The 18,971-nt window shown below is 50.8% G+C and overlaps 1 protein-coding gene across 18 annotated transcripts in view; it reads left to right on the forward strand.

Annotated features, from left to right (window-relative positions):
• Window positions 1–17,997, forward strand: part of PDE4DIPP2 (phosphodiesterase 4D interacting protein) — a 207,246-nt gene extending 189,249 nt beyond the window's left edge. For 6 of the 18 annotated variants that reach the window (XM_021690137.2, XM_044914600.1, XM_044914607.1 and 3 more), the window contains 12 exons: window positions 471–722; window positions 1,702–1,833; window positions 2,532–2,651; window positions 4,319–4,508; window positions 5,374–5,498; window positions 8,713–8,937; window positions 11,429–11,545; window positions 12,113–12,339; window positions 13,490–13,633; window positions 14,681–14,819; window positions 15,121–15,167; window positions 16,912–17,997. In XM_021690137.2, coding sequence (XP_021545812.2) covers window positions 471–722; window positions 1,702–1,833; window positions 2,532–2,651; window positions 4,319–4,508; window positions 5,374–5,498; window positions 8,713–8,937; window positions 11,429–11,545; window positions 12,113–12,339; window positions 13,490–13,633; window positions 14,681–14,819; window positions 15,121–15,167; window positions 16,912–16,953 — 1,760 coding nt within the window. In that variant the 3' untranslated portion in view covers window positions 16,954–17,997. Of the gene's footprint in view, window positions 1–470; window positions 723–1,701; window positions 1,834–2,531; window positions 2,652–4,318; window positions 4,509–5,373; window positions 5,499–8,712; window positions 8,938–10,385; window positions 10,412–11,428; window positions 11,546–12,112; window positions 12,340–13,489; window positions 13,634–14,680; window positions 14,820–15,120; window positions 15,168–16,911 lie in introns of all 18 variants that reach the window. The other 12 variants (XM_044914601.1, XM_044914603.1, XM_044914605.1 and 9 more) reach the window with 6 other exon arrangements.
• Window positions 17,998–18,971: the final 974 nt, after the last annotated feature.

The following is an 18,971-nucleotide window of genomic DNA, read 5'->3' on the forward strand; positions in this document are numbered from 1 at the left end:
TCAGGGGAAGGCCCATGATTTCCTAAGATCTATGAAAGTGTCAGCCTAAGTTAAATGAAAGGTCCTACATCCCTCCATGGATGCTAGCACTGAGCACATCTGTGAATAGGAATGTGCTATATCCCCTGAAATTGGGACTGAGTTCTCTTTCTGGAACTTTTCTGGACTCTATCAGGAGGAATTATAGTAGAAGGCAGGAGTGGAGCCACTGGACTTTTCCTTTGTATACACTGGTGACTTTCAGATACTTTATCCATCCTCTGCCTCTTGGTGTCTCATGCCAGCAAATACATGGGGTGAAAGTTACAGCCTGTAGGTTATGGTCTTCATCTAATTGGTATTCTGCAATGGACTGGGATCTCCGACATGGCACATGTCCCCTTTAGTGTCCATTCTTAACAATCCCACACTTGTTTGCTGGTCCTTCCCTTCCAATCCTCTCTTCCTCACTCTGGTTTCTTTTTGCCCAGGTGTCAGCACCGTCCATCCTGCTTCCCCAGCTGCATTGCCAAGCAACCATTTAGAAGCCAGTTCTTCCCACTATCTCAACGCCACCCAGCCCCACCCTCCTCTGAGGGGCAGCACAGAACTGGGCAGAATCCTGGAGCCTGGCTACCTGGGCAGCGGTAGCCAGTGGGATGTGATGAGGCCTCAGAAAGGGAGTGTATCAGGCGACCTGTCCTCAGGATCCTCTGTGTGTCAGCTTAACTCCAAACCCACAGGTAAAACACAAAGTCGGGCAAGTCAGCCTGTGAAATGAAATCTCATTTAGAGTCTACCCCTCTCCTACCTGGGCAGGGGCATTTTTCATTTCTCTAGTCCCTGGCTCACACAGTGGGGGTAAAATGAAAGGGTCCTATCCATGCTGGACCTTTCTAAGTGTCCCCCTTTGGCCTCCCTGCCCAGGGCCTCAGTGCTGTTCAGGGGACTGGGAAAGTCAGGGAGCCAATCGTGCTCTCACGTTCATGTCATTAACCACATAGGAGAAGTTTATATCCATGGACTTTTACCTTATGCCTCCTCTCTGAGGCTGGAGGAAGGGCTTGATGCCTAGTTAAAGAATGTTCAATCAAGCAAGAATCAGTAAGAGGAACGGTATCAGGGTAGAGTGAGGTCTTCCCTAACACACTCAGGAGAGAAAGTCACACTTAGGTCACCACACTTTTCCAGATACTTCAGTTATTTTTCTAAACCATGTGGAACTCCCTCACACTCACCAGTTATACTGGTCACTGCATATTTTTATTTAAAACTCCCTCACACTTTGGGGTGCCTGGGTGGCTCAATTGGTTAAGCATCTGCCTTCGGCTCAGGTCATGATCTCAGGGTCCTGGGATTAAGTCCCCCAGCTTCTCCCTCTTCCTCTGCCCCTCCCTCCCCCCCTCCCCTGCTCATGTTCTCTGTCTCTCAAATAAATAAATAAATAAATTTTAAAACTCCCTCACACTTACTGTGTGTAGGAGGAGGCCCGGGGACATGCTTCGCACCAGGCTGTCCTGGGTTTGAGAGCCAGTTTACTCTTTAAGCAAAGTCACTGTGTTCCTGAGTGCCCACGTGAGAAAATGCAGTTGGTGGAAGGATGGGGATGTTCAGGGATCCTGCTGAGGAGCCACTGGCCGAGCCCCATCCCCACCTGGGCCCCACTGGTGACCAGGATTCCCCATCTCCCTCCTCCTTCCTGTCCTGGCGGGATGGCTGCAGGGGCTGACCTGCTAGAAGAACATCTTGGTGAGATCCGGAACCTGCGCCAGCGCCTGGAGGAGTCCATCTGCATCAATGACCGCCTCCGGGAGCAGCTTGAACACCGGCTCAGCTGCGCAGCCCGTGGGAACGGTAGGAGAGGCCCAGAGCCGCCCACTTCTGTCACGACTGGCGAACTTCTGAAGGGAGGGCCCTTAGGCTGAGTGGCACGCTTTTCAAAGCACCTGCTAGGCTTTCCTCTACTTGCTCCTTCCACACAGCCCGGCAAGGCGGGTGGGGCAGGTCCTCTAATCCTCACTTTGTAGATAGACTGGAGCTAAGAGAGAACTTTCCTCCTGGCAGAACTAACAAGGTGTGTCTGCAGAGTGTCTGACTTCTCATCCCATCCTTAATCCGCTCATATAAGTGCCTGCTGACCTCTCCGGGCCTTGTCGTGGGATCGGCAGGTGGTAGAGCCAGGTCAGCAGGCACCCTCCCCCAGCCACTCGCCGAGGTGGCCTTTCTCCCAACACTCTCCTCTCAGGCTGCTGTCGCTTGGAGGCCGTTCCCCCTACATGCCCTTGTCCTGCCCGCAGCACACACGCTGCTATTGCGGGGCAAGAGCCCCCGGAACCGCTGTAGCTAGGGCACATGGTGGGGCCCGCACAGAACCCATGGGTAGGAGGCCCACAGAAACCAGGCACTCGGCCCACCATGCTTGGGGGCCAGGCCTCGAGTACCCAGGCACTCCTGCTGGGTTGGAACAGTATTTCTGGAGGTACAGAACGGGTGGCTTCTTGAAAGCCTGTTACCCAAATGTGTAACGTGTCTGCTTGCACTTCCTGGGACAGGATCCACCTCTAATTTCTACAGTCCCAGCCTGGAACCCACACCTCAGCTCTACAACGAGAACAGAGTCCTTAAGGAAGAAAACCGGAGCCTTCAGGCTCAGCTGAGTCATGTTTCCAGAGGTGGGTGGTAAAAGCCACACACTGTGCTCATTCCGGGTCCCTTTCCTCCTGGCCACACCAATCACCCCTTGAAGCCAAGAGAAGAAGGTGGACATAACAGCCAACCAGATCTGCCAACCCAAAGTCCCATGGCTGTGCTCAGTCTAGAAGGGGCTACTTCCTGAGAGGTCCCAACCATGGACCCTCACGCTCCAAGGCTCTAGGGACAAAGATAGCTCTAGGAAATCCACCACCTCTGTGCAACCCATAGACATTCAGATATTCAGTCATTAGTTATGAAACTGGATACCAGTTAGGTGCCTGTTCTACCTGTCCAGACTTTACCGCAGCCTCATGTGTCTCCCCCAGTACTGAGCTGCCATCCCCGTCTCCCACTATCGCCCCTCACTTACCCACTCTGGGCTCCTCTCTGCTCAGGAATCCTCAGGACTCTGTGTCTGGAGGCACCAGCCAAATGTCTTCCAGAGCGTTCCCAACACTATTTGATGGGCATCCAAGGGGGGAGGGGGCATCATTTCCTCTGGGACCTGGGAGCAGCTGCCATTAGTGTCAGTTGACTTGATTGAATCAATATATGATCAATAACAAATTATATTTATCTGCAAATATTTGTTTAATAGCCATAAAAGACTAATAGTTTCCTACAGGATTAAGCCCAGAATGAAAGAATGCTTGTGGAACAGGAAGAGAGACATCAAGTGATATTTCTAAATTTGCCTCTCCAGAGCAGGAAGATGTGAGGGGAAAGGTCACTGACGGGGAAGTAACGAGAGGTCACAGATAAGAGGGAAGGCACAGCTGCTAACCCCCCATTGTTGCATGCCGGGACAGGCTAGCACAGACCTCACAGGGGAGAAGACACTAAGATGTGAATAAGCGCAGTCGGCCAGGCCCAGGGCCTTCCCCCGGACGACTGACAGCACCTGCAGCCTGATTCTCAGAGTCCCTGTCCATAGTCCCTGAGAAACCATGCAGATCACTGAGATGCCACAAGCCCAGAAAAGAACAGATGTCCCCATTTTCAAATTGATGAATATAATATATTCTAAAAACCGTAGACAAGAAATCTTGATGTTGGTCTTTGGCAAAATTCAAGAACGGATTATCACACAGAGGGTGTGTGAACTTAGAAAATAGTGAGCATTAGAAACCACAGCGTTTTGGGCGCCTGGGTGGCTTGTTGGTTAAGCACCTGCCTTTGGCTCAGGTCATGGTCCCGGGGTCCTGGGATCGAGCCCCCGTGTCAGGTTCCCTGCTCAGCGGGGAGTCTGCTTCTCCCTCTCCCTCTGCCTCCTCCCCACTGCTCCTGCTCTGGCTCTCAAATAAATAAATAAAATCTTAGAAAGGAAGGGAGGAAGGGAAGAAAGAAAGAAGGGAAGAAAGAAAGAAGGAAAGAAAGAAAGACCATAGCATTTTCTCTAAAAGCAGGGTAGACCTTGTAGACCTTATGAAATCAGAAGATCAAGGGCATTGCAAAGATGGAGGCTCCACATTCCCTAGGGCATGTGGATGTGGTGAGCTGACACCCTCTGCCTCCCCAAGCAGCTGCAGAATTAGCTGGCCTTCCTGTTGCCTTAGTTCTGTGTGTCAGGATCCATGAGCTTGGACTCCTCTTCCTGCCAACCTCTGGCCCCACAGTATAAATCCTCCTGTGTTCTGCTCACCAGAGTGCTCCCAGGAGACGGAATGCCTGAGGGAGGCTCTGCTGTCCTCTCGAGCCCGGCTTCAAGAGTTGGAGATGGAGCTGGAGCACCAAAAGGGAGAACGGCAGCAGCTTCTGGAAGACTTGAAGGAGAAGCAGCAGGAGATCTTGCATTTCCAAGAGGAACGCCTGTCCCTCCAGGAGAAAGACTCCAGGTAAGAGGGAGCCCAAGAAGAAGGAAGGTGGCCCTGTTTTCAGATTTAGAAGAAGGGATATTGGCAAGTCAGGTATTGGTGCCTTTTGGGACCCTCAGTTTCCCCTCTACTATTCCTGATTTATGGATGACTTTGAGCAGAAGGAAGGACTTCTCAGGGAATGCCTTTTTCACTCCAAAGTTGGGAGAATAAAACCCTATTTTAGAAGGCTGCAGCATATCAGGGGCACCTGGGTGGCTCAGTTGGTTAAGTGTCTGGCTCTTGATTTTGGCTCAGATCATGATCTCTGAGTCCTGAGAAAAAGCCCTGTGTTGGGCTTGGTGCTCAGCTTGGAGTCTGCTTGGGCTTCTTTCCCTCTTTCTCTCCCTCCTCCTCTGCCCCTCCTACCACTTGCACACACACGCTCTCTGTCTCTCTCAAATCAATCAATCAATAAATCTTAAAAAAAAAAAAAAAAAGGTTTTCAGCATATCAGATCCTGGAGAAAAAATGTTCTCATTCTTCCAGTTAGTTTAAGGATATTAGTCTCACCGTAACGTAGGAAGCATCCTCACCAGCCGTCATGCGCATCCCCGGCATAAACCCTGTAACTGCCGGTCACCGTGAAAAGAACACTAGGGGCAGTAAGAATACGGAGCTGTGTGTCTGCTCCCAGCTAACGTAGCTAATGGCATGACTTTAAGCAAAGTTACTTCACCTCTCAGAGCTTGTTTCTACATCTGTAAAATAAAAGGAACTGTCTTCATGGCCCCTGGGTTGACATCTCCGGCTCAAACACCGTGATGCAAAGGCAGGCTGACAGCAGGTTGCCTGGAGCGGCCAAGGGGCGCTGGCCGCTCAGAGGGCCCTTGCTTCCCCCCTGCAGGCTGCAGCATAAGCTGGCCCTCCTGCAGCAACAGTGTGAAGATAAACAGCAGCTCTTCCAGTCCCTCCAGTCGGAGCTACAGATCTACGAGGCGTTTTATGGCAATTCCAAGAAGGGGCTGAAAGGTATGTGTCTCCCGTCCCCCCTCCCCCATGAGCTCCCTGCCCTTGCTTAGGATCCCAGTGAGGTCTTTACCCTGGGAGTTGTAGAGCTCTGGAAAGAGTTCTGCCTCGGAAACTCCCAGCCAGGTCTGGGGCTGCCAGTGAGAACAGAGGGGTTCTCCCATGCGCAAAGCCCAGGGGTTGGTGACATGAGCAAGATCCAGCTGAGACATCCTTAAAAGTAGGCCACAAGAGTCCAACTCTGCCTACCTAGATGGCCAGAGAAAAGTTGATCAAAGTCCAGCTTATACAGTGATTTTTTTTTTTTAATTCAAAGAACTGTCCTGATGGCACCATCATGTGAGAAGGTCTTGAATACTGTGACTAATACAGATTGACCACCCATGCGGCCAGTACAGCGGGCAGCCTGCTCCCACCCCGACCCATTCCCCAGGGAGAAAATGAAAAGATGCAAAACATTTACAGAAGTACCTCTATTAGGGTCTAAATGTCAAGCCTGGATTTAAATTTTAAACCGTTTTTATTGAGAACTTTTGCCACCTGCTAAAATACTGATCTAATGTTGGAGGAGAATCTTCTTCTATTTCCCCATTGTTGTACAAATGGGAGAGGGTATTCTAAACATCAAGTTAATAACTCCAACCAGGCTAGAACAGAGGACTGATGTCAATATGATGAAATTTAGAAAAGATAAAAAAAGAAAAACCAAAAAACCTTGAGTTTGATTAAAAATATCAGTGGTAGAGGTACAGGATGGGGAGGCCTGGCTCTCTAGCCATTCGTGAGCTTGAGGATGGGGAGTTAGTTAGAAACCCACTGGGACAAGGAACTTGTAGGCAAAGGTTGCTACAAAAGCCAATTCAACCTGAGACCGCAGTAGGGTAAGAGTGGTGTCCATATGAAGAGACCATGTCAGAAATATTGTTAGATTGTGGGGCACCATCTTGTAAAAGGGACATTGGCAAACCAGGGAACATAGTGAAGACAGGGGCCACCATGCCAGGAGACCAGGAATCTCGAGCTGTCAGAGAAACGAACCAATTTTAGGCCTGGAAAAGATCACAAGGTGATGAGAACTGGCTTTAAATATTTGAAGAACTATCAGGTGAAAAAGAGCTGATGTGTTTGGTGTCCCTTTAGAGGGCTGAACAAGAGTCAAAGGATGAAGGGCAGTGGAATTTGGACTTACATAATTTATGCCTTCCTTACCCCTAGAGCCTCCTAGTTTGTGAAGGAATAAGCTTCCCATCCAAGCCCCCTTTAAATAGAAAGGGATGACTTGGGCGCCTGGGTGGCTCAGATGGTTAAGCGTCTGCCTTCGGCTCAGGTCACGATCCCGGGGTCCTGGGATCGAGTCCCGCATCGGGCTCCCTGCTAGGCGGGGAGCCTGCTTCTCCCTCTGCCTCTGCCTCTCTCTCTCTCTCTGACTCTCATGAATAAATAAATAAAAAAAACATTAAAAAAAAAAAAAAAGAAAGGGATGACTTGTCAAGGGTCCCATAGAAATAGCTCTTGCTTTGGATGGGATGTTGCCTCTCTAAGCCTTTCAATTCTAATTTTTTTTTTTATTTTATGTTTAAAAATTCCTTAGGCAATATGGAATTTTCAATATTCAGCCAAATTTGCATTTTCATAAAACCTGATTGGATTTCCTAATTTGCTGATGAGAAGGTGAACCAGAACTCGAAGAAGTATGAGGCACACCGAAGGCTGAGAGATAGCTTATGTGCGCTCATGGGAGCGTCGGGTCCAACCTGCCTGTGGGAGAGCTTTGTATCAGGGAGTGTGAGAAGTCAGGTCAGTTGATGAGACAGCTACCGGTATACAGAGGACCTAGGAAGTACCATGAAAGTTTACATTCTACATAGCAGGCCATGGAACATGAGTATGTTTTTCCAAGCAAAATAGGTACTTGATGGGAACAGAACTCTCAGACGGTAGGACTGGTGGGACACGCTGGAGTCAGGAGACATTGGAATCAGGGAAACCCACTGAATGGGGGCGGTTATAGGGCATTTATGTGAGGAGAGTCTGATATAAGGTGCTATTGGGAAGATAAAGAGGAATGGATAGATGGACAACATTTTTTAAAAATAAGCAAAACTTTGTGAGAATTTGGATGTAGGGAAAGAAAGATAGGAAGGAGCTTCATGGAGCTTTGGGGTTAGTATCTAGAAACCACTTCATCCTGACTACATCTTCTTTCATGCCTTTCTCCCTTCTTATAGGTGTTTTAGGAGTCATTTCAAAGCTACTACCACTAAAGCCCCATAGTTTCTTATCCTTAATTCTATAATCCTGTGAGAACCATGAATTCTGTGATATCTCTTTCATATACTCATTTGGTCACAAAACCTATCTGAACTGACCGAAAGGGTATTCACAGTCTTTACTTCCCCACCCAGTGATAATGTTCACCCAGCTCATCACAGAAATATAAATGTATTTGACTAAAGGCCTGTGGCTCAGATGCAACCCTGTGCACGCGCTACATGGTAGATGGTATATGGATCCCATTGCCTTCCTACACACCAAAACAAATCCGACTTTTTGAAATATATTTGGCTTCAAGGTTTCAGATAAGACATGTGGTCTTGTAAAATATTGCTTAGCTCTCTTCATCCCTGGTATGAAGAAACAGACTGTGTGTGGCAAATGGAGGTAAAAAACAAAACAAAACATGAAGTAGAACAGTTCAGTGAGTTGTGACCCCCGGCCTCTAGCGGAGACTCTCATTCCTACATGCTGCCAAAGGCCTGGTGCCTCCTCTCCCCTCCCTGGCGGCCTCCTCCTCCTCTCCGCGGTGACTCCTGAGCATGGAGGCATCAACTCTCCTTCTCCCTCATCCCCTGCCCTTCTCTAGCGCAGTGCTGACCCCCTATCTCGGAAGACCCCACTCCCTGGCCTGTAGGACTAGGGTTCCCGTGGAAGGGGAGTAATAATAGGCCTTGACCCCACCTGCTCATCCAAGGCTCTCCAGACGCAGGTGGGTCATGGGAGCTTCAGGGAAATTCCCGTGTGCAGTATATCTCACTCAGTGCATGCCAGGCCCCACACGGGCAAAGGGGGAGCTCCATCCCAGATGTGTTGCCTGGGACCCTGAGAGGACAGCGGGGTCCCGAGCCAAAAGGAATGTCCCAGAGGAGTGTTCTGACAAATGCTTGGAAAAGCTTGGATCCCAGCCACCAGACCAGACCCCTCCTCTCTCTTCTTTCAGCTTCCAGCTGGGATGCTGGGCACCAGGTCCCTTCGAGCAGTGACTTGAGCCAGCTGGTGGCAGAGATCCGAGCTTTGCGAGGGCAGCTGGAGCGAAGCATCCAGGTGAACAACTGTCTGCGACAGCAGCTGGAGCAGCAGTTGGACAGCGAGGGGGGCAAAGCCAGCCTCAGCCCCTCCTCCGCCAACCAGGGGGACCCTGGAAACAAGCAACTGCTCTTCCAAGGTGGGAAGGACAAGGGGACCGGGATGGCTGTAGCCAGGGGGGCGGGGGCCAGGACGTCTGTGGTGGAAGGGACCGGCTTCCCTCTTCCACACTCCTTAGGGTCAGGGTGAAATTGGAGGCGTTTCAGTGTCCAGCCTCAGGCGAGGGGGCGGGATTGAGGGTCACAGCTCGCTAGGGCTCCAGACTCTGAGTTTGCACATGCAGGTTGCTTGCCTTGGGCAAGGTGTTTGAAGTCAGGTACTTCAGCCTTACTTTTCTCATCTTCAAGATGAGGATAATAATCATATATATGTTGTATGGCCATTTGGAGCATTAAGTGAAATAATTTACAAGCGCCTGACACGATAAGGATTGCTCCACAGTTAACAGCTGTGTATGTTAGTATCTCTTTCTTGTATTTGTGGAGTGCTTTAAAATTTACCACGCGTTTTCAAACAATTTTTCAAAGTCTTTCATCCGAGAGGTAAGGGAGGGTTTACTCTCAGTATTTCAGTGTGGGAAAACTTTGGCATTGAGATGTTAACCCGCACACCAAGGTTGGCAGCAGCTAAGACCTGACCCAGGATTCGAACCAGATGTTTTGGTTTCCAGCCCCCGTCCTTCCTCCTCACTATGCTCTGTCTTGGTGTAGCTGGCCTTCCAGATCCCCATTCCCTGATGGGAGGGGAACTCAGCTGAGTGGAAACCGTTCCTGTCCGGGAGGCTGTCATCCCCTCTCCTGCTTGCCTGCTCTCTCCCTCTTGTCAAAGTCCTTCAGCCAGCCCCCTTTGCCTAGCTTCAGTCTGAATGTTAATACTGCCCCCCAATCTTGACACACTCAGATCAACTTCCTCTTCTTTCTCTTCTTCTTTTTTTTTTTTTTTTTTTAAGATTTTATTTATTTATTTGACAGAGAGAGACAAAGCGAGAGAGGGAACACAAGCAGGGGGAGTGAGAGAGAGAGAAGCAGGCTTCCCGCTGAGCAGGGAGCCTGATACGGGGCTCGATCCCAGGACCCCGGGATCATGACCTAAGCGGAAGGCAGATGCTTAACAACTGAATCACCCGGGCGCCCCTTTTCTCTTCTTTTTTTAAGTCACCAACTCCTCTCACCTCCAGGGCCCTATTTTCGATTGTATTTCAACAGAAGCCATTTCTGCTTGGGATTATCTAAAGCTGAGCTTTCAAACACCTTCCTGCCTGCTTTTCCTGGGGCTTGTTAATCCTTAGCTCCCCCCCCCCACCCCCCCCCAGTCCGGCCACACCTTCGCTGATTAGACAATGACCTCACTTGTCAAATGAAGTTGACAATTCCAAGATCCTGTGTTGTGGCCATTCTATAAGAAGGTGGCACGCGGACTGTGGCCCGTAGAAACTGCCTGGCTCCACCCGGGCTGCCGTGATGGTTGTAGTGTTGTTATGACCCCTCACTCTGCCCTCCTACCCGGTGCCCCCACGACCCCAGCCAGGACTCAGCCCCAGCAACTCCACCAGTGCTCCTGCCGCTCACCTGCCCCAGACGCCTGAGCTGGAGAGCTGGTTCTAAGCCACCTCCTGAGCAGGATTGTCCCTGTCCTCTCTCTTTTCCAGTTCCTCCGCTGTAGGATTGCTGCCTGGTCTCCAGGAGGGCATCTCTCGCCCGCCACACCTTCTCATCCTACTCCATTTTTTCCAGCGCTAACTCATCAGAACGGTGATTGGAATGCTAGTTTAATCGCCCACAAGTCCATTCATCCTTGGATTCAGTATTTTTGACACATATACTACGCATATGGGATGTGGAAATATTGGGGCTCAGAGCTGATGGCCAAGAAAGAATTCTTAAGACATTTTTGGTGCAAAAAGGTGTTTTTATTATAGCACGGGGACAGGACCCATGGGCAGAAGAGCTGCGCTGGGGTTGTGAGGAGCCATTGGTTATATACTTTGGAGTTGGGGGAGGTAGAGGCAAAGGGAAGTTTCCAAAAGGACTTTAATATGCTAAAGAAGACCCATGGGATACTGGAGGCCTGGCTATTGTCAAGCTAAGACTGTTTTTCCCTCTAGTAGGTCATTAAGACAGTTGGGAGTTCCTGAAGTAACATCTTACTCTGCCCGCCTCAAGTATTTGTCCCTGGGCTGCAGGTTGTAAGGACATTTAACTTTATCTACATCTCCTTTTGCCTTTGTTCTTCACATCATAGGTGTGCATATTTATACTTAGTTACAAGGCAGTGTATTAGAAATTGCACACATAATTATATTCAAAACGCAGGTTAGAAAAATGCACCTAATAATTTTTCAGACCAGAAGTTTCTTCTCATGAAACATGCTTCCATTAAAGGAACATGTTCTTGTTCCAAACTAAGGGATGTGTTTGCTGTTGCTTACAATCATGGTCTGGGAGTGACGATGGTGTAAGAGACAAACCACACTGCCTTAGATCTCTGCTGGTGAAGACTAGGCTGTGCGTGGGCTTGGTGAGCAGTGCGTTCCAGGGTTCCTGAAAACTGTTTTTGTCTTTACGCCCTAGACTCCATTACTTCCCCTCCAGTACGAGATGTTGGCATGAATTCTCCAGCGCTCGTGTTCCCTAGCCCTTCTCCCGCTGCTCCTGGCTCAGAGACCGCCATCTTCAATAAGACAAATGGTAAATATGGCAACTGAAGGATTCAGGGACTGACGATGTAAAATTACCAATGCAAGTAACTTTTGGTTACTAATGGGCACATGATCTGATTGTAGAGATTTTTCTCCCCAGGTCCCAAGGTCTTCAGCCCTACTCATTCCACCTTCTGTGGCCACCTTTCTTGCCATTATTCTTCCTCCTGTGGTTTTTCCTATTGCTCTGTTGTACTTCATTGTACAGTGCTCTCTCCCTCCTTGAAAGTGCTCTCTGTGTCCAGCTTAATTTGTCTGTGTCTTCTTCACCAGAAATTAAAAACTTTCTGTTAAAATCATATTTGTCCTGGATATTTCATTTGTCAATAAGGATCAAATTTGCCTCCTGGCCATTTTATCATTATGAGATGATGTAAGAAAGATTATAAAAACATAGAACCCAGAAATCTATGGACTTCATACCTCGCTTGTACTTTCCCAGAGTGCCTTTCCTGTTCCTAGCCTCTTTCACTATTTGATGTCTATTTTAGAATGGACTGGACTGAGGATATGCTTATCACTGTGGATTCTATGTTGTTCTGGTTTTGTTTTTCAGAGCTGGATTTGGATGCTTCTGCAGTCATGAAGAATCCTCCCAAGCTGGAGGGCGAAGCTACTGATGGTTCTTTTGCCAATAAACATGGCCGCCATGTCATTGGCCACATTGATGACTACAGTGCCCTACGACAGCAGATAGGGGAGGGCAGACTGCTGGTCAAAAAGATAGCAGCTCTTGTGAGATCAGCCTGCACCTTCCCGGGCCTTGAAACTCAGGGCACAGAGGTAATCACATTGTAGGTCTTAGGTGCTCCTTTTCCTTGTGCCCTTTCTCCTTCTGATCTTAGCTCCTTCTCCCACTGCACATCTCCCACAGCTGAGGCTACATCTTCTGCTTACGCCCAGCCAGGCCTTTCTTCTCCATCTCCTATTTTCACTCTAAACTCTGCTCTGACTGATTTTTCCTCTCAGAAACACAGAAGAGCTTGAGGAGCATTGTCATCCTCATCTGTAGGACATTTGCTGAGTATTGGCTTATGTGTGGTGCTCTACTGAGCACCCTTTGTTCGCTTATTATCTGGTCCAGTCACCCTGGCACATGGTCATCTGTGGGCAGAGTAAAACCACTTAATCAGGTGGCTGGAAATTCAAGATCTGCATCCAAATGGGCCACATGTTGTAGAAGGGGTGAGAGGCCTGGCAGCCGTGGGATTTCTCTGTGCAGACTGAGCAGGGGAGGGAAACGGGCAGTGTGCCTTCTCAGAGTACTTCCCTGTTCAGAGAACAGGTACCGGCTGCTGGGCTGTCTGAGCCACTGGAGACTCATGGACATGCAGGGACAGCCCTGTCCTCAGGAGCCCCCAACCCAGATAGAAGGCCAAACATCCAAGTAAATAAGGACAACAGGGGGCCTGGGCTCAGTATCAGAAGCCATCCTCTGAGTTGGGAGGGCACGAACACAGAGGGGTCATTGTGTCAGGCAAGGAAAGTCACAGGCTCCTAGAGGAACCACTAGGGGGATACACAGGCTTTCTGGGTGATGGAGGGTAGCATTCCAGGTAAAGGGAATGGCCTTTCAGTCCTTGGAGCTACAAATAGTTCAGCCCACCTGAAGCAAAAGGTATGATTTAGAGATGTGCACGGGGGTGCCAGGGCAAAAATCAGGGACCTTAGACCCGAGAGCACGGAGCAGGACTAGAAGCTTACAGAGAGTATGGCGGAAGCCGGAATCTAGTGATTCTTGCAAGTCGGAGGTCACTGCTAAGGTGGAGATTCTGGGCTTCCAGGTTAAAAAAGGGTTTCACAGGGTCAAGCAGGCCTGCGCCTGTGCCTCCCTCACGAAGGAAACCTGAGCCCTGTGCTGGGGGGGTGGTGGGCGGGAGAGAGCGATCTCTCAGCCTTGGTGGTGCCCAGGGCTATATCCCCTCTCCCCCAGGTGCCGGGCAGAGAAGGCATCCATGAGCTTGGAAGCAGCGCCCAGGCCCTGCAGCACATGCTGGAGGAGTCGGCCTCCCTCCTCACCATGTTCTGGCGAGTGGCCCTGCCCAGCTCCCCCGGCCCTGTCCTGTCTGGCAGCACGGTGAGTGGCGGCCTCCTTCACCGCTTTTGCCCCAAATGCCATTCTGCCTCCTTAGTTCCGCAAGTCCTAAAGGTCAGGAGCTGGACAGCTGAGTTGGGACTGAGGGGCCTTAGGGGCGCGTCCCCAGGGAAGACCTGTCATCCGTGGTGGTGGCTGGCAGTGCAGCTCTGGTGACATCCCTTCTCCACCCCTCACCCCCCAGCAAAGAGGGAAGGACAGAATAGGTAGAGGGCAGACGCATGAGAACCCTGGCGACCAGGAATGTTGAGGTTCTTACACTTTTGGAACTTAGCTGAGCTGAAAAATTTAGGGACCTGTGAAAATGTCGACAGCTCCTTTCCCCGTGCCACCCCCACAGAATGAGATGATCAGCCTCCTTGAGCCACCCACTGCGCCATTCCAATATGCAGCGCCCCTCCACATCTCTGGGCCAGGCCTGGGACAGTCAGCCTCCCCACCCGCCAGGTGCCCTCAGCCTTGAGGCCTGGACTCTTGGTAGTGGGAGCCTGGACAGGAAGGTTTCTCAATTTATCCCCCCACTGCCCTCCCCAGGATTCTAAGGCCAGATTAAAGTCACGGACACCTTATGGGCCCAAACAATGCCAGTTCCGAGGGAGAGGGTGTTTGGCCATCTTGAAGTTGGTCCAAAGATTTACAGAATCGCAGACTGTCTCCCCAGGCATAACATTCCCAACCAGCAAGGCTCCTCCGAGATGCCAGGCACTAGAACTGGTGTTAGCGCTAAATGTGTGCTCTTCTACCACCGCTGGGGGTCCTGGGGTTGTCCTGGGGTCAGTTCTCCTCAAAAACAGGGGTGGAGGCCTGTGTCCATCGGCATGGGGGCTCCCAGGTTCTCAGCGTTCCGACCTAATGGCCTCATTCTAAGCGGGCCTCAGCTGGAGGGTTTTAGAGGCTTTCATGGAGGGACTCCAGTCCAGAAATAGTTGAGAAGATTGTGGAATCCCACTTTTGATTTTCAGGAGCCACAAAGCATGGGGTGCTTTAGGCCTTCTGACCATTGACAGAAAGCCTGGTTCCCTTCCCCAGGGACAGTCCATGAAAAGGGAACTTCTGGAACTGAGAACCAAACTGTCCAAACAGGAGAGTCTCCTTCAGAGCACAGTGGAGCGTCTGAAGACTGCCAACCAGCAGAAGGAGAGCATGGAGCAGTTCATCTTCAGCCAGTGTGGGTGCCCCCGAGCCAGGGGATGGGAGAGGAAATTGGGAGTCGGGGGACTTCCAGACTCCCCACTTGTGCTGCAGATGGACCGTGACCAGAGAGACTGGGCGGGGGGGGGGGGCGGGGCAGACCGAGGTAATGTCCCCAAACCTCCTGTGCCATGAGTAATTGTGGATGCAGAGGGAGGGGCACTGGGGGCAGCAGGAGACCCTGAGCTGGGCGACCAGAAAGACCCCCTTTAGAACACACCAGGCAAGTATGGGCCCAGCTGGTCACTTCTGCCTGTTGCGCTGTTTTGTTGTTTCAGTGACCAGGACACATGATGTTTTGAAGAAGGCAAGGACTAATTTGGAGGTAAGGAGACTATTGCACCCGCCAGAGCCACAGAACCCAGGCCCAACCCATCCCAAATCAATCCCCACCTACCTTCAGAGTCTGCAATGATCCCGGACCTGCTCTGACCTTCCCGGAGAGGATTTCCGGTCCACTCCTAGGACTCAGGTCCTCACTAAGTGTCCTTGTAGCTTCGCTCCCCATCACCTTTCCCACCCCAGTCAGTCCCCTGCCATCTCCTGTCCTTGTCACATTGTCACTATCTTCTCTTCTCACCCCACTTCTTCCCTCCTTTAGGCCAAGTCAGGAGTCCCAGGAAAGCAAGTGAGTTGATTCCCAAGATCAGAGGACATGGAGAGTCCACCTCTGAATTAGCTTCCAGGAAAGGGCTCTGGGGCCAGCTCTAGTGTTTCCTGTAGCACCTCTCACTTCATGAAAAAATAAACCCCAGATGCGATCGAGTCGGTTGATTCCACTGCACACTCTATCGGCAGAGAACAGCCATTCAGTTTTGGTCTTTCTTTTTCCAAAGAAAACCACTGGGTCTTCTCGACCTAAAAGAGAATTTGATAATAAATAAAAATGACACTTGAAGGGAAACATTTTGTGTATACAGGAGCTACTCTGTACATTTACTTCAAATACTAACCCATTCCCTAGCAAGTAAGCTGAAGTGTGGCCAATGGCTTGTAAATCAGAAACTAAACCTCTAGGTAAGGCACCTGGGTGGCTCAGGCAGTTGAGCATCTGACTTGATCTCGGCTCAGGTCTTATCTCATGGCTGTGGCTTCAAGCCCTGTGTTGGGCTCCATGGTAGGCATGGAGATTACTTAAAAAAGAATAAAGAAAGAAACTAAACCCTTCACTTGGACTTTAAAGCTCTGCCGTAAGCTATTGAGCCGATTCCTAGGAATGTTCCTTAGGGAACCTGAGAGAATGTTGATCCCACAGTATGAAAATGACTTCATGACTTCACCCTCCTTTTTTGGGGGGCGAATTCCCTTTTGTTGTTCTCTGATGATTCCTTTCTTTCCTGAGCCTGTTTAGAAGAACACATACAAGATGGCCTCTGTAAAGCCTTATTCCTGCCCCAGCAAAGGTAACCCAATAGTCCCACACACCCACTGGCTTCCCCTTGTTCGGAAGTTTCCTCTGCTCTTCCCAGAGACCAATGGAAAGGGCCCGAGGCCTGGGTTCTAATCCCAGGCTTGTCACTAACTGACCCTGTGGCTGGCCCCTCAGTGTCGGTGAGCCTGCCGCCCCTCATCTGTAAGAGGTGGCACTAGACGTTGGGCGGGGGGTTTTCTGAGCTCCCTGCTGATGGGGCCCCTCCCTCTCCTCATTAAGTAAGTGGGACATGAACTTAACAGGGGACTTCGCTGCACAACATCCTCTCCTTCCTACCACAGGCTGTTTCTACATGGGCATGTTTCATACTAAGCACATCGGTTCCCGGGAGGTCACAAAAGCCATCATTTTGCTCCAAGTGAACTGGGGAGCGAACTGGCCTGTGAGGAGGGAGTGTGGGATCTGGGCACCTGGTGTGCAGTGGCTCTGAGCAGGGCCATCACCCGCCCGAGGTGGTGGGGAACTTTCCCTCCCACCTGGTGGCACCCCGGGACCGCGCCCCTTCCCCCGGGCGCATCCTTCTGTCAGGCTCTCTCTGAGCTCCCGGCTCTGCCACCGCCCAGTGCTCACTGCAGCTCAGGGAGCCACCAGCAGGCCCTGATCCTGGACTCTCACCTTGTTCTGTTTCTGTCTCCAGGTGAAGTCCCTAAGGGCTCTGCCGTGCACCCCAGTCGTGTGACCCTTGCCTTCCAGGAGCCACGCAAGAAGAGGAGCCGCCAGAGGTCTTGCCAACAGCCGGAAGGATGGGCCTGCCCCCCTTCGGTGCAGATCCCAATCTGCTGAGGAGACCTGGACCCCACTCCTCTGCACCTGCTGGAGGGTCCAGGAGGAGTCAGAGGCCGGCCCGGTGGAGGAGGGCGGAGGGCAGCCAGCCTCTCCTATGGCTAAGGGACGCCATCCGCCAGGGGCTGCTCAGCCCCACACTGAGCAAACACGCTCGGTCTGGAGAGGGGCTCGTGACACTGCTTCTTAGCGCCGCACTGGCCTGGGGACTGGCAACGGCCACTTCTCGCTCCAGCGCCCGTCCTCAGATGGGCGGATCGGGGGACACAGGGCCCTGCTGCCTACAGATGTGACACCTGGTCCCCACACGGGAGCCCCTCGGCCCGTTCCACAGCCCACGAGTGACAGCGGTGCCCTGAGGGCCAGTGGGGCTCAGCCAGCACGACTCCCAGATCCACGCTTCCCCGGGGCCAGCTCAGCCGGGCCGCCGTCAGGCTGCGCGTCAGTCTACACCGCGGCTCCTGAGTGCTTTGAATGCACATGGCCAAAGCACTGGCTTCCCATGCACCATCTCCTGCTTAGCCTAGCACCTCCTAGTTCCCTTCTTTTAGGATCTCCGAAGTGTGGCCACCTCGCTCTGAATATGCTGTCCCCTTTCATCACCCTAACTCCTCTCTGGGGAACTGGGACTCGTGGCCAGGCCAAGCCCAGTGAAAGTCGTGTGTAAGACAAACCAGTGATCATTTTGAAGTGGCACCTGAGAAGCCCCCAGTTGTGGGAAAGCCTAGTCTGTGTCCTGACAGTGCTTTAGAAGGCGTGCACGTGTGTATAAATGTACCATAGATATTTATATATGTTGCTATAGCGATATGTTGAGGGCAACATAACTGGTGGACAGGGTCTGGTAGAGGAAATGAAACACGGTCTTTTTGGTGGCTACAAAAGGAAAATGTGTATAAAGAAATAAAACGTTTTTCCTCACCTGCTCTGTTTCTGATTTCGGCACCAGTCTCTAGGCTGAGCGTGTAAGAGTAGGAAAGGCACACTGTCCCTAAGAAGATCATAGTCTAAGGCTTGGAGTCTAAGTTTAAGGGAAGAAGTTTTGCCTTCTTCATCATTTTGTAAAAATCCCCAATCTAAAAATAGAAGAGAGTGGTTCTTAGATTTGGAGAGCCTTAGAATCAGCTGTGGAGATCACAGAAGCCACTTCCTTGGTCCCAATCCCAAGAGATTTCGTTGGTGTGGGGCCCCAGAATGTGCATTTCTTACATAAATACCCCAGGTGATTCTGATGCGGGTGGGCTGTAGACCACAGCTGAAAACTCTTGTTCTCTAACATTGACCCAAAAGTATAAATAGTTTTCTTGAAAGATTTTATTTATTTATCTGACAGAGAGAGAGCACAAGCAGGGGGAGCGGCATGCAGAGGGAGAAGGAGAAGCAGACCTCCTGCCGAGCAGGGAGCCCGATGTGGGGCTCGATCCCAGGACCCCAGGACCATCACCTGAGCCGAAGGCAGACACTTAATGACTGAGCCACTCAGGCGCCCCCAGTTGTTTTACTTTCACTGATAACCTTCAGTTGAAAAGTGTGTAAGTCCTTCCATAAATGTTGGCATAGAGATCTGCAAATATTCCTTGGGAAGAGTCCTTAGTTACGTCCTTTTGCTTTCCAAGAATTACTATAAAACTACCACTCCACAATTATTTCCTAGACAGAGTTAAAACCACGGACAGTAACAACAAACAAAACCCTCAAATACGATCCTCACAACCATCACCACCACCACCACCAGTAACAAAGAGACCCAAGAAAAGACTCCCACCCAAGGTAGGGCTGTCCCCCACTTTTACAGTTGATGGAGTGACCACCCATCTGCTCTCACGCTCTGTTGTTCAAGTGTTTCCACGAAGGCCTTCGGCCGTCGATAGAGAGGAACTCGCTGGCCCAATCAGCCGAATGGATGAAAGTCAG

This window comes from Neomonachus schauinslandi, chromosome 4 (genome assembly GCF_002201575.2).
Source record: "Neomonachus schauinslandi chromosome 4, ASM220157v2, whole genome shotgun sequence".
NCBI lineage: Eukaryota > Metazoa > Chordata > Mammalia > Carnivora > Phocidae > Neomonachus > Neomonachus schauinslandi.